General features: G+C 36.4%; 1 protein-coding gene across 1 annotated transcript in view; it reads left to right on the top strand.

Moving 5' to 3' along the window:
• CSMD1 (CUB and Sushi multiple domains 1) overlaps positions 1–15,938 on the top strand; it is a 1,240,345-nt gene that overhangs the window by 581,148 nt on the left and 643,259 nt on the right. Inside the window, exon 5 of the mRNA XM_026097018.2 lies at positions 4,925–5,132. Within this exon, the coding sequence (XP_025952803.2) occupies positions 4,925–5,132 (208 nt within the window). The remainder of the gene's footprint in view (positions 1–4,924; positions 5,133–15,938) is intronic.

Genomic DNA, 15,938 nt, shown 5'->3' with positions numbered 1-15,938 from the left:
CTTTGTGCAGTTGCTTACAACTTCACAATAACCATGAGTGTTTAGAATTAATTACCTGCATATTTTAAAATGCAATTTGCTAATCACTGTGAGTTAGGATTTTTGAAGCCTGAGGCGCTATCTGCTATAAAATTACTCCAAGCACAGTGATGCATTAACATTCCCATTCAATGCCCTGGCTATGTCAAAAGCACAAAACAGAGAAGGCCACGGCCAAGAGTCAGGATCAGTCCAAGGAGGGCAACCAGCTCTGAGGCCCGCTGGTGAAACACAGCTTATCTCCACACAGCCAAATTCTCTTACCCTCTGAACAGTGTGGCCACATCCTGCCTGCCTGCACTAATTCTTAGGCAATTTATTACCTCTTTTAATATTCAACAGTCTGGATACCATAGTCTGGGTGCTATCTCTGTCTGAGGAAGTCCCCAACCCCAGGCTGCTGGAACAGTGAAAATGTGTCAGAGGAACCATCATTCGGTACAGGGTCTGTTTTCCCTCCACATCTGTCAGAGAGAAAATACTGGCGCTCTGTCTGCCTGAGTTAAATCGTTTCTATGTTCTTACCTGACTAATGTTGCCTTCCCATTGCTGTAGCTAACTTGGTCTCTTGCAATTGCTGTTATGAATAGATTAAATAGCTCTGCCTCCCTCTGGGCAGATATGTCTAGCAGCCTGCGTTCCACAGGCTTTCCCTGGTAATGCACAGTGTATAAATCCAGGCTTTTATAGGGAATTGCCAAAAATAATCAACTCTATAAGCCTTCCTTGTCAGCTGTAAAAGTCAGAGCTTTAGAGCTCAAACCTTATTCCAGGGCTCTGCAACATAAACAGTGAGTGGCATCTTAATCAGCACTAGCATGTTACTTGATGTCAATGTAAACACAGTGGGAGATGGTGTCGTTGCGAATGTTGTCATAACAGAATTTAACAACAAGCAGCTGGTGCCAATGAGTTATGGCTGACTTAGTAATTATGTGCATTTTTCTAGCTACCCAGCATGGGAAAAGCCTGCTTGCTGTCTTCCAAGAGCACAGGTAGAACCTGTAGAACTTAAACTCATACTCATGTATTTTGTTCCTTAAAAAAAGCAAAAACCCCACAATAAATAAAATATGATAAAATATGAACAAGCAGAAAGCCTGGAAAAAAAGAAGTGGGAATGATCAGTTTTTGTTTTTTAATGGTTCACTCTGACTCTGATACTGATGATGACCGCAGTGGAAATCAGTATCTATCAGTTTCTGTACTGAAGTATTGGCACAGGATGTATCAACTAATTTGTTTTTCTTTGTCTTTCTTAGATGATGATCTGATGTAAATGCTTGAAACCTATACAGTTTAGAAAGAAAAAAGGGGAAAAAATCATTTTAGATATTATCATAAAACAAACCTTGACTCTTCTTTCTCATTTATTATGGGTTTACAGCAATTTTAGAATCAGTGTAATGTTTGCATGTCAGCTTCGATCCTCAGTTTTATCCATGAGTTCTTTAAATTTCACTCCCTTTCCCTTTTCGTCCCTCATAGGCACAACGGCCCTTTCAATACGCACTGTATCAAAAGCTGAGAATTGAGGGGGGAATCACACAAATGGCCTGACTGAACAACAAAAAGAACTCTTTTAGGAGTGCAGATCCATTTCCAAAAAAAAAAAAAAAAATTGTCTTTCATTTAAAAAAGAAGATATCGGTATCAGGGCCCAGAGACTAAGATATGAAATTTAATGAAAAGAACTGCCCTCCTCTGAGAAACTCCTGTGCCAGCAAATCGTGAAACTCTAGATATCCTTGCCTGCCACAGACTTTATACATTTTTTCATGCCAAAAGGTTACTTTGTATATAAAAAAAGTGGTTGTAAAAATTATTACCTGTTGGATTGTCTTCAGCAGCTTTTTCTCCTTTTTCAGTACTTAAAGAAATTATTCTGTTTTTGCCCCTCTCCAATCCTCCCTTTTATTTTAGTTTCTTATTAGCTATTTATCCTCTTTCAATAGTCTCCTTTTTTAATGTCTAACCACAGTATTCTTCTCCTTTTGATTCAAATAAATCCTTTCTCCTTCAAATCTTCCTTTAAAACTCACTTTCACTGACAGCTTTGATTTTCTGCTCCTACCTTATCTGTTGTCTTAATTAGTTATTCAGTTAGTATCCTAATTAGACTGTAAGTTCCTTGTGTCAGGCACCTTGTCAAGCTATTCATTTTTAAATCTCCACATGCCCCTATAGTGTATAAATCATACCTAATGATAATAGCAGTACAGGCATACCTCAGTGATATTGCGGGTTTGGTTCCAGACCACTGCAATAAAGCGAATATCGCAATAAAGCGAGTCACACAAATTTTTTGGTTTCCCAGTGCATATAAAAGTTATGTTTACACTATATGGTAGTCTATTAAGTGTGCATTATGTCTAAAAAACCAGTTTACATACCTTAATTAAAAAATACTTTATTGCTAAAAAATGGTAACCATCAACTGAGCCTTCAGCGAGTTGTAATCTTTTTGCTGATGGAGGGTCTTGCCTCGATTTTGATGGCTGCTGACTGATCAGAGTGGTGGTTGCTGAAGGTTGGGGTGGCTGTGGCAATTTCTTAAAATAAGACAACGGTGAAGTTTGCTGCATCGATTGACTCTTCCCTTCACAAAGGATTCTCTGTAGTGTGCGATGCTGTTTGATAGCATTTTACCCACAACAGAACTTCTTTCAAAATTGGAGTCAGTCCTCTCAAACTCTGCCGCTGCTTTATCAGCTAAGTTTATGTAATATTCTAAATCCTTTGTTGTCATTTCAACAGTGTTCACATCACCTTCACCGGGAGAAGATTCCATCTCAAGAAACCACTTTCTTTGCTCATCCATAAGAAGTGACTCCTTATCCATTAAAGTTTTATCATGAGATTGCAGCAATTCAGTCACATCTTCAGGCTCCACTTCTAATTCTAGTTCTCTTGCTATTTCCACCACATCTGCAGTTACTTCCTCCACTGAAGTCTCAAACCCCTCGAAGTCATCCATGAGGGTTGGAATCAACTTTTTCCAAACTCCTGTTAATGTCGATATTTTGACCTCCTTCCATGAAGCATGAATGTCCTTAGTGGCATCTAGAATGGTGAATCCTTTCCAGAAGGTTTTCAATTTACTTTGATCCATCAGAGGAATCACTATCTACAGCAGCTATAGCCTGATGAAATGTATTTCTTAAGTAAGACTTGAAAGTTGAAATTACTCCTTGATCCATGGGCTGCAGAATGGATGTTGTGATAGCAGGCATGCAACATTAATCTCATTGTACATCTCCATCTTGGGTGACCAGGTGCATTGTCAATGCAGTAATATTTTGAAAGGAGTCTTTTTTTCTGAGCAGTAGGTCTCAACAGTGGGCTTAAAATATTCAGTAAACCATGTTGTAAACAGAGGTGCTGTCGTCCAGGCTTTGTTGTTCCATTTATAGGGCACAGGCAGAGTAGATTCAGCATAATTCTTAAGGGCCCTAGGATTTTTGGAATGGTAAATGAGCATTGGCTTCAACTCAAAGTCACCAGCTGCATTAGCCGCCAACAAGAGAGTCAGCCTGTCCTTGGAAGCTTTGAAGGCGGGCATTGACTTCTCCTCTCTAGCTACAAAAGTCCTAGATGGCATCTTCTTCCAATATAAGGCTGTTTCATCTGCACTGTAAATCTGTTGTTTAATGTAGCCACCTTCATCACTTATCTTAGCTAGATCTTCTGGATAACTTGCTGCAGCTTCTACATCAGTGCTTGCTGCTTCACCTTGCACTTTTATGTTATGGAGATGGCTTCTTTCCTTAAACCTCATGAACCAACCTCTGCTAGCTTCAAACCTTTCGCCTGCAGCTTCCTCGCCTCTCTCAGTCTTCACAGATATGAAGAGAGTTAGGGCCTTGCTCTGGATTAGGCTCTGGCTTAAGGGAACGTTGTGGCTGGTTTGATATTCTATCAAGAAACTTTCTCTAATCAGCAGTAAGGCTGTTTCGCTTTCTTGTCATCCGTGTGTTCACTGGAGTAGCACTTTTAATTTCCTTCAAGAACTTTTCCTTTGCATTCACAACTTGGCTGTTTGGCGCATGAGGCCTGGCTTTCGGCCTGTCTCGGCTTTCGACATGCCTTCCTCACTGAGCTTAATCATTTCTAGCTTTTGATTAAAGTGAGAGGCGTGCGACTCTTCCTTTCATTTGAACACTTAGAGGCCATTGTAGAGTTATTAATTGGCCTAATTTCAATATTGTTGTGTCTCAGGGAACAGGGAGGCCTGAGGAAAGGGAGGGAGATGGGGGAGCGGCCGGTCAGTGGAGCAGTCAGAACACACACAACATTTATCGATTACGTTCACTGTTTTATATGGGGGCGGTTGGTGGTGCCCCAAAACAATTGCAGTAGTAACAACAAAGATCACTGATCACAGACACCATAACAGATATATTAATAATGAAAAAGTTTGAGATATTGCGAGAGTTACCAAAGTGTGACACAGAGACAGGAAGTGAGCACATGCTGTTGGAAAAATGGCGCCGATAGACTTGCTCGACACAGGGTTTTAACTATTATTGATGTAGCTTTCATAGCTGCATTACAACATACTGAAAGCAACTTGACGAGTTTTTAAGTTATCTTGCCAATGAATTATGTAGATGACATTTTTTTCTATTTAAATCTGTTTTAATACCCAGCATTAATATTAGTCAAAATATCTTTAAAGCTTTCAATGAAATCTTAGGGGGCAAAGAAGAGTAAAAAAGGTCTGTTAAACCCTTTGGCCACAGATTAAACAATATTCCAGACTTAACAGCAAATTCATGTGTATTGTATACATAAAAGAGAAGGGTTTGGTTTACTATGCCGGGAGCAAGGATGATGATTTGCTTGTTTAAAATGCAGCTCCACTAGTAACTGATACTCTCTTCAGCTGAAGGAGCTTGTGGAGGGACGCTACGTGGGACAAGTGGAACTATTTCAAGTCCTCATTTCCCTTCAGAGTATGAAAATAATGCTGATTGCACCTGGACCATATTGGCTGAACCAGGAGATACCATTGCTTTGGTCTTTACTGACTTCCAGTTAGAGGAAGGATATGACTTCTTAGAGATCAGTGGAACAGAAGCACCATCAATATGGTAAGTCAGAGGTCTTCAAAGATCTCAGTTTCTGTTTTTCTTGGTGAGTCTTTTGACAAAGTATTTTATTACAGCTATTTTTTCTACGTGTTAGTAATGACCATTTTATTATGCATTTTCCGTTGGTCCCTTTCACCCTTCAGAACTGAAAGCAATGTAGTAGTAGTCTGCTTCCTTCCCACTCTTCATCCTTCCTCTTCTTTTTCTCCATCTCCAAGTGTTATATGGGCAGAGTGTCTCAGCAGTGAGCATTCATTGATGTTCTCTGCAGAACCGTTTGAACTTGGTATGAGAATGTTTCCAAATGTTGTATGTTGAACAACTTGTCTATCATACTCCAGTAATGAATGTAGTGAGCAAAATTCAGGCCCACAGAAAATCAGGAATACAGAGAGAGCAAACATATGCCATTTTGTGCTAAACAGGCTGTAATTCAATCCTACTTCATGTACTGATCTATGTATGTATTACTATCTTATGCTGGCTGATATTAACACTGTTTGCTAAATATTAGGACTTATTAATTATAATGTTAAATCTACATTCTCTGCACTGAGTAAAAGAAGATAGTTTTCTTTATGGGACTGAATTTAATTGAAGAATAGTTTGTTAGGATTTCTCTGCAATGTATATATTCTTTTTTTTTTTAATATCTGAGAAGACAGTCTTGTGCTTAATGTGTGTGCCTTCACATATAAAATGTAGCCTATAAAAAAATACAGATCTGCTGCTTACAGATGACTGATGGATATTATCTTCAGAATGTCCTTTCTGAATTTCTGATCTAATCTCACTATTATGTTAATGTCATGATTGGCTAGGCAATGCATTAGATTAATGATTGTGAAGTTCTAGGTAGCATCTGATCTGTTTAAACTATATAAAATAAAAATGTACAGAAACCAGACTTGGTAAAAGAAGTAAAAACTTTGTTTTGAAAGGACTCCTGGATCTACTTCACAAGATTGCTCTCCCATATTTCCAAATTACCAGAAGTTATTTGATAACAGCTATTGAGGCAGCTCAGTATCAAATTAAGTGCTTATGTCTGTCTGTCTGTGTGTCTGAATATCACCCCTCTCTCTCTTGTGCGCAGACATGCACAACAAGCATGAATTCCAATTTTTTGTTATTTTAGTTTTTAAGGAACAAAATTTGGAATCTCGAAGGTGAAGAACTAATGGAGTCTTGCTGCAGAACACAAAAATCTGTCCATTTAATTTTGAGTGCAAGTGTCCAGTGGGTATCTAACAACATATGTGCAACTTTGTTGTTAGAAATTCAGCTATTACTGAACTTGACCATGCATATACAGGAATAATCTTACATTTACAAACAATCAGATATACATATCCATTCTCTAGAAAGTTTATCATAATAGATGATGTAGAAAATATGAGCAGATAGTAACAGAAATGTGCTGTGCATTAATCCCATATGGTACTGGCCAGTGTTACTGTAGGAAATCTGAGATATCATAAGAATCTTCTTTCTTCCAGAATTCAGTCTGAACATTTTTCTCTTTTCCCCTGATATTTTTTATTTGGATTGGAGGTTTTTACTTATAATTTACTTAGATGAACACATTTTTATTCCTGTTTTGAAACAGTATGACTGTCAACAGGCTTAAAAAGATGAACATCAGTGTTTGTAGAATGAAAGCAAAGCAGGTAGAACAGATTTTTTAATCCTATAGAGGAAGTAAAAGTATTAGTTACAATGTAGATAAAATGCCCTTTTAAAATTTATTTGGATCACTTGCTTAATTTGCTATTACATAAAGGCATCTCTGATTTAAAACATCTTTATGCTGAGAGTAGGTGAGCTTTGGCAATGCCAAGAACAGTACTTCCGAGAGCATATGAGAAAGAGTGCCTCTTTGCTATGCCTTGAGTCCATCTAAAAGTCCAACAAATGGCTGAATTTTTAAAGAGTCTGAACAGTTCCTCTGTTGTTAATTATTAGAATTGAAATAAAATACTTATTTGTATAATTCCAAACGTCTCTTTTGATTTCAGCTAAAGATATATGATACTTACAATAACATAAAGGTTGGATCTAAAGAGAGCCTTAAGAAGTATTGAATAGCACATGCTGAATAAACACGTTTTTGAATAAAAATCAGGACTATATCACTTGGGGAAAGCATTCTACTAGAAATCTCTTTCATCTTAATGAGTCTTCCCAGAGACAACATTATTCTCCGTCACAACATGAGAGTTTTGTTTTGTTTTGTTTTTTTTATTTGGATGGAGTAATCTATTTCATTATTTTCAAGTGAGGTAAAGCTGGGCAACTTATAATGCTGTAATTAGGTCAGACACGTGCTTGCTCATACAAACATTTGGATTTGACCTAATTTTGCAAGATTAAAATATATTTGACAGAAAAATCTCCAAGAGTATTGAAGTATGCATGGAAGGTGATTATGATGCTAAGAATAATCCTGCAATTATCAGTTTTGAACCTGAGATCTTAAAACTGAGCATACTTTGTTCTAAAATATAATTTGTTTTTATCCTACTTTGTCTTACAGCACTCATGTTACCTGACTATGCTTCCATTTGGACTTAAATTATTATCTTTCAAATTTTTGCCATGCAAATACAAGAAAACAAACTACATTTTGGACTTCAGTTTAGTTCAAATTTATTTCATAATACCATTAAAAAATACCTTTAGGATTACTCTGACTTCCTTTACAAATCATCTCAATATCGTAGTGAATAGCTATAAAAATGTATGCGAAAGAGTGTGATGTAGAAGCAGCAACAGCGAATTGCTTTACCCTTGGTACATGATTTGACATAGGTAGCTGGAGCCATATGAAACTGTCTTCTTGCTTCTGTGCTAATGAATAATTTCTTGTAACAACTGGGTCATAATACTAATTTATGTTTTTTAGATAAATGCGGCAGTACAAGCTCTTAGGTACAGTTCAGATCTGTAGTACTCAAATCTGTTTGTTTCCCATTTTGTTTATAGAGAGCTGTCTTAATCTTGCACCCTCATTGTGAGAGGTCTATATAAAGGTAGTGCATGAGACTACTGGGTGGTGTAAATCACTTTTTTAATATGCACCAATGTCAGTAGGCCTGTGCATATGAGCTGAATATTTATCCCAGCAGTGTATGAGAGTATAGCGAAAGATCACCCTCTGTTGGTTTACTGTGAAAAGTTTCATTGCTTATCCATGTATATTCAAGAAAGTTGTTGTTATATACCGGAAAAAGCTTCTGGATATACCCTTAGCAATATAGGATTCTATTTTTTTATCCATCAGAAGAGAAAAGATGTGCCGTGATCATGCAAGGAGAGGAAGGCAATTAGACTGCAACTTTTCCATTTGAGAGCCCTATTAGATTTTATTCATTCATTTGTATTTTTTTAGCCTGTTTAGAGAGCTTTTGTCATTGCTGAAACTCTGCTGACCTCGTGTAATGGTTTTGAGGATGCTGGTAAAGGGCTGTGCTACTGTCTACTAGCTTTCAGAAGCTCTTCCTACCTTTCTGTAGATTTTAGCTGGATTTGCTATTTTACATGTTTTGATTAGGAAACTGGATTCAGTAAGTATAGGTATCTGTGCATGATAACTTGCCTATCTATCTGACCTTTCTACCTGCTCATATTGCTAGAGAAAGCAGACAAATAATAATCCATATATATATATGTGTGTGTGCATGTATGTATGTATGCATGTATGTGTACATTTATGTCCCTTCTGAACAGCAAGGGAAAAATTCTGTAGCAGTTCTGAACAGAGATAGCTAGTACAATGATCTGTCCTTCTCTAATTCCAAGGGTGAGTACTCAATTAGTGGAACATGGTTATAAATCACTCTATTAATCTACCCAGAGTACAAATATGAGTTATCCTGCAATAAACAACTTTTTATTGTCATATGACAGGAAAGGAAGTTGCATAGTTACCGTTAAATGCTTTCTGATAGATTCCATGTTGCGAAGTTCCTGGTTTCTTTATAAAAAGTGCATAGCCTATCACATTTTAAAATCAGCATTAATGCTGCTTTGCACTTGAACATGAAAGTGCTTTGCACTTGAAATGTTAGAAAACATTTTCAAGCACATGTAGAAATACTAATAACTTTTTTAATCAACTTCATATAGACTTCGCATAGACTTTTAACTGACTTCATATAGAACATTTCTAAAAACCCAAGTTTCATTGGCAGGATATAGATACTTTCAAGACAGGCAAGAAAGATACTGCTTGTATTTGTATGAGGAGCCTTAGAAGACTGAAGAATAGAGTGTTCATGACAGAATGCTAGATATTTGCATTTAGTAATATGTTCATTTATCAGATTAGGACTAAATTTATATTCATGAAATATAAAGATACGTCCTTGCTGACTGATTTCTTCCATGTCTGTTTTGAAGACTCTGTAGAACACAACTTTTCTTCAGCTTCTAAGTCCTGTCTGTTGCTGCCGATGCTTCATTTCCCACAGCTTCTTTTAGCCATTTTGTGTGGGCAACACAAGTGCTTTCACTGCTCCCTTTTCTTCTCCTCCCTCCAACATTTTCTGTTTCTACATCCTCCTCCAGCTTTTGGTACCATGTTCAAACAAGAATTGACACATTCTAGTTGATAATCTATAATCTTGGACTGAATATCTTGTCTCATTGATCTGAGAATTGTTAAACACAGTCCCAGAAAGGATTATCCACTCGCAGATTATGGAATTTGAAAGGAAAATAGCAACAGTTTTTTGCATAGGATGAAGCTGTATACACTGTATCTGCAATACAGACAACCAATACACTATTCATTCTCAAAGTATTGCTTTCCAAAGTCTTTTAAAATTGTCTGAGTGAGAAATATCCTGTTTTAATTCAGTATCTATACACAGTTCTTTGGCGTAACACTTGCTGTACCCAAACATATACAAATAAACAGCTTCTTCACTCCTACAGTTTTCTATAATAAGCTGATCTCATCAGTGTTGTAACTTGTACTTTGTTGTATTGATCCGTCATGATGTTGCAAAATGGATTTTCTGCAGGAATTCAAATGCCAGCTTGAAAAAATGAATTATCCACAGTTGTAAGTAATTTGTTAGCAGATTTGGGAAAATACAATGAACTCTGCTCAGTGTCTTTGTAGTCCATAGAAAGTGAAAACAGTCCATAGAAAGTGAAAACAAAGATGAGACAGGTAGTGCATTGTCTCTTCACCTAACATTTCAATGGGAGGAAAGATAAAACCTGACTGCTACTGATATTAAAGCAAAACTTCAAGGAGCTTTTTTTTTTTTTTTTTTTTTTTTTTTAAGACAGGGCTACATACTCTCCCCCATCCTGGACATTGTCCTCCTTTTCCTTTCAGCATCCTAAGGCTTTTTCATTGTTTCAGAAACAGGAGAATGTATGTGGATATTTTTTGTTTGTTTTATTATTATTGTGGGGAGAGGCAAATGAAGAGATGAGCGTTATTGGTCCCAATGAGACAGCTTCAGGTGCTAATGGCCAATATAACAATAGTGAAGAGAAGGACAAAAGGTACAAGCAGTGGATTAGAAAATAAGCAGAAATGGAACATCTGAGCTTGTATGTGATCCCTGCATTCCCAGGGATGTGCTGGAAGGAAGTGGGATCATGGAGGTGGTAAGGGCTTTGAGTAGGAGAGCTGGAAGTCAAGAATGAATATAACATGGGAAGAGTTTTGTTTGGGTAGGTTGGGACCTGACAGACTTTTAGAGAGCTGTTGAGGTCTTGGAAACAGCTCCATTGTAGATTTGGAGGGGCTTGGAAATATAACCTTCAAAGCAGCAATGGTGAGAATTTGGTGCTGCAGGTCAGGAGAGCCTTTGCAGAGTGGTGTCCCAGATTTGCTTGGGAAGTGCACTCTGGTCAGCACAGAGCTTAAGCTCACAGACACACCGCTGTCACTAATGCTGTCACTTCAATCCAGCAGGCATAGCCTCTCTCCTTTCCTCTTTTTCCCCAGGGAGGACTGTTTTGGTACATTTACCTTTGCTCTGCAGGAGAGCAGAGAAGCCCTGCCTAGTATCTTTTTATCCTGTTAAATATATGGCAGCCTTATCAGTATCCTGCGGTCTTTTCCACAGACACTGACTGGCCCACATGATGAAGGCAAGTGCTGAAGTACATACCTAATTCCTCTTAGAGCTTCACCTAGAAATATAACAAAATACTTTCCCATTCTTCCATTTGGACCACAGGCTCCCTTTGACTTCTATGTTACTTTTGTGTTCAGAGGTGGGGATGATGGAAATAATCTGATTGGAGAAAAAAAAGAAAGAGATGGTAGAGTCTTGATGCAAAGGTAAATTTATTTAAGGCCTAAGTAATAAATATATTTAATTTATACTAATATCTCACATAAAAGTCTTTCAAAATTCCTTAGGTTTGTATTTAAATAAATCATATTTGAAATGCAGAGATTTTTTTTTGTATTATTTTAATCCTAAATAACATACACATGTTTTTAGTAGCTAAATGCACAAAAATATGTGGAAGCTTTTGCAAAGGTTTTGATCCTAAAGTAAACAGGATGGTACATGAGCTTCACGCTAGTAGTAGTGGCTATGAACTAGTATAATCTCTTGCCTGTCTGTGTTAAGTGTAAAGAAATAGCTCTTACACAGAGACCACCTAGCTGTTAACACCAGCATGTGAACAGCGTATGAAGTGAGAAGCAGAGAAGCAGTAAATTGATGCTTAATTCACAGAACGCTATTGCTTCCTTTGCATCTATTAATTTACAGCCTACCGTGCTGAAGGGGTATAAAGGCTTAATTCATATCACATCACAAACTGACAGGAACGTAAGAGTGAGAGAACTCACTTAAGGGAGTGCTGTGACTTACAGTATAATTTTCCATCACATTTAAAATAACATGAAAAGTACTAGATTTTTAAAATTAAGTATGTGAACAAGGTTTTAAATACATTAACAGAAAGCTTGCATTGCTTCCTACAAAATACCATTAGCATTACTACCTTTCCGAACATGCTGTCTAACCCTAGGGATTCAATATTCTCCTGAAGTTTCCCTCTACCTGGGCTATTGTATTGTTTTAAAGTAGGTATATGGTTAGCCTGGTTTTCTCACAAAATCTTTGGCAGTATTTTCAGGAGGAATATTGTAACTATGAAGCAACTCATGCCAGTATACTCAGGTAATGTAAGAAGCCTTTCTTAGCAATATATATGAATCACTGAGTTTCTTGCCTTTATACAGTATCTATCCGTTGCAGTCAGCCTCAAGTGTAGCTTCCTAGTAAGAACAAAATTCACAGATATTTTGCCATTTGGACTTTTAGATTAAAACTTTTCCCCCCTCTTTTGCCCCATAGCCCTACCAGTTGCTCATAGCCCTACAAGTGATTCCAGATTTGCTTACAGTAATCACAGTTAACGCTTGAAAAATGCATCTACTGTCTCATTTTTCCACAACAATTTATGGAATTGAAACTGGAGTGTTGACTAAGTGTGGAGGTATGCATTAGTACTTAAAAAGGAAATAGAGTGTTGAAATGTTGCTAACACTGTATGTGTGCATATAGTCTAAAGAGATATTACAAAAATGCAAAAATAATATGATACAGTTCTCCTGGGCAAATCAAAATTTGTGAAAAACTGCATTGGGTTTATTAGACCAATCAGGAAAATAAAAGAGCATTACTCTCTGGAGAGTATAAGCCAAGTTCTACTTTTCTGCCTAGTATCTTGTTTAGGAATATATCAGAAAAAAAAGAAAAAAAGGAAACAATCAGAGTATATCAAAGTTATACTGGCAGAAATAGTGGCCTCTTCTCCCATTATGATCAGTGGGAATGAAGTGGTATCTTACCACACTGGGCTCTTCTAATGTACTGTGTTTTTCAATGTTAAATCTAAACTATATCTAAGAATTGTAATATGGCTAATATCATTTTCTTAAAGATATACTAATTTTATATATCTTGTCACTTTTCTAACTAAGTTTTGTAATACTCAAGTATGTGAAAAACTGTTTGTTATGGCTTTGCATAGCTGAATACACTCTTACTTTCCAGCAAATTTTAGAGCAAATAAAATTATATCAGTGAGTAGTCATTTTTCTTTTAAACAAGAATAGAATTTTAGAAAATAAGATTCAATTGTGAATGTAAGTCCGTTTTATTTTTGACTTGGATATATTGAAAACTTAAATGCAACTAAAACATTTGTTAGCACATTTTTCAACAAGATACACACAAGTGGACCTACTCATCAAAAAAGCACTATCTTAATCTTCACTACAGGCTTTTTTGGCAGCTACTCATTATTTGCATGGTTCTTCCACTATGACCTGTGTGGTCATCTACATTAGCTCAGAGTAAACCCATCAATGCGCTAATCCTACAGTAATGTTAATAAACACGTTGGCCCCTGGTATTTCTGTTTAGTTTGCATGCAAATTGTATTGATTACTTCTTTGACTCTTAAAGAATGTTAAATTGAATTTAAATTACATGTTTACTGACAGTTTTTGACAGCATTTTTAGATGTCTGTACAGTAGGCTGGTGACTAGACTTTCTTCTGTATTTCTGTCTTATATACCTGATGTTTTAAATAGTTACAGCTCAGAAACTTTAGATATGATATGTAGGCAGTGACTGAGATACCATTTATGTTCTTCTTATTCCCAGGTGTGTAAGCGAGAGGCCATTCAAAAGTAAAATGAATTTGCCATGGAAAAAATAAAGGCAAAGTTTTGACTATTTAGAGTTTGTAAAGCTTGCAGCAGTACCACAGTAAGCTGTACAAATATCAAATATAAAAGATATAAAAGATATAAAAAAATAATGATTAGCTCGTATACATTGAGTGCTTTGTAATTGATGAGTATACCAACTGACTAAACATTCAGTATGTGACTGAGATTAACAAGTAAGAGTGTCGCACTTTTAGTGAAGCAGATACCAGGGGCAGAAAAGAGATGAAAGTTTTCTAGGCCAGAGAGCGAGAAATTATATTTGGACAGCTGTTGTTTCTTTAGAATAACAAGACCCAGGTATTAAAATCTGTTGATCAGAAAAAATATAATAAAATATAACTTGAGGATCTGACTTACATAATATGTAAGTATTATGTAATTTTAAATTTGCACAAAATCACACATTTGGAGGTGATCAAGCATGTGGGGTTTTTTTAGATTCATAGCTTTGGGAAATTTTAGATAAGGTATTGAAACGAATACTCCAAACCAAATATTATTCAATATCAGAACAAAATCTGCACTTAGAATGTATTCATTTTTGCACATCTGTTTTGAACAGTATCAGCACTTAGGACAGTAGAATATTCAGAACTGCAGCACTAGTCAGAATAGTATCACCAAACTGCCAAAAAAATGTATGTTACCCTGGAAGTAGTGTGTAAATTAATTTAAATAATTTTAAACAAGGCTTGTAAACTACATATTTAGCTACATTGCCATGGTAATCTACCATTGTCTTTGTTTACTTGACTGAAGTGAAGGCAGTTTACAATACTCCCTGAAACAGAAGTAAAATATATTCTAGGACAGAAAATATGCAGATTTCCTGGAGTGTCATTTGTCATCTTTCTGTGTACATAAAAATACCATTAATATTACAAAGTTGAGCACTCAAGAACAAAGAATGACAGCTTTAGTTTACCCTCTTGTACCTAAAGTTTGACATACCTTTTTAATTGTGCCATCAAATGCTCTTATTTCTCACATCCTCTGAGACTGAATTATTGTGCGTTTAAAGAGACTCCTCTAGGCAGTAGGACTGCTGCCTCGTATGTCAAAATGAGAAGCTGAGTGCATTATGCAGGTTATTAAAGGAAAAGAAAGGAATATCTCATAATACAGACAAGCGGGGTGCCACCTTAAAAACTGGGTCTTGTACATGCTTTTGCCACAGAGTTGCTATGTCGTATTAAATGACTCTCTTCAGTCAAGCTTTCTACAGGTAGTTGCTAATATTGTGGTCTTCATTTCATGTATGCCTGGGATCAGCTCCTTCAGCTCTTCTTTCGGCTGTAACCAGAGCCAATGAGAGCTTGGTGCAAACAAATACAATTCCAGGTACTAACGACTAAAATTTTTGTCTTCGTTCTGAGTATTGTATGGAATTAACATTAGTTTGGTGCTGTTTCTAGTATTCACACTTTAGTCCTTATTGTCAAAACCAATCTTTAAATTAGTAATAACAAAGAGCATTGTGTCTGAAACACAAATTATGTCAAGCATTATATTTATCTTTCTTATGATGTAAGGCAAATATTATTATTATTTATATAACTGTAAGTCTTCCAGGCATTAGACATGTTGTGCAAACAAACAAAAAGATGATTTGAGGTTCAGAGATATTGTAAGGGAGCATATTTAAAGATATAGAAAATTCTTTTTTTCATTCATTATTTATGGACATATTTCAATTAGTTTCAGTCTTGTTTAACTTGATGAATTCATCTTTTTTTATGAATGAAATAATTTGAATAATGTGTATTAAAAAACCACCACTTTGCAACTTGGATACTCTCCTATTGTTGTCCTGCAGGAGTACTCAAGACATTTCCTCCTGTAAATCACATAATGTTAGCAACTTATACAAGAAACTGAGCACTACATTTTAGTTTCATAGTCTGAAAACAGTACTTGATTAATTGATTCACATCAATTATCAAGTACACATCAAGTACTTGAGTACTTGATACATGTCAGCATGGATTCACCAAGGGGAACTCATGCTTAAGCAGCATGATAGCCTTCCATGATGGGATGACTGCCTGGGTGGATGAGGGGAGCGCAGTAGATGTGG

The sequence above is a fragment of the Dromaius novaehollandiae genome, chromosome 3 (assembly GCF_036370855.1).
Source record: "Dromaius novaehollandiae isolate bDroNov1 chromosome 3, bDroNov1.hap1, whole genome shotgun sequence".
NCBI lineage: Eukaryota > Metazoa > Chordata > Aves > Casuariiformes > Dromaiidae > Dromaius > Dromaius novaehollandiae.
The sequence above is the reverse complement of the archived record's forward strand: the minus strand, read 5'-3'. Positions and strand labels throughout refer to the sequence as shown.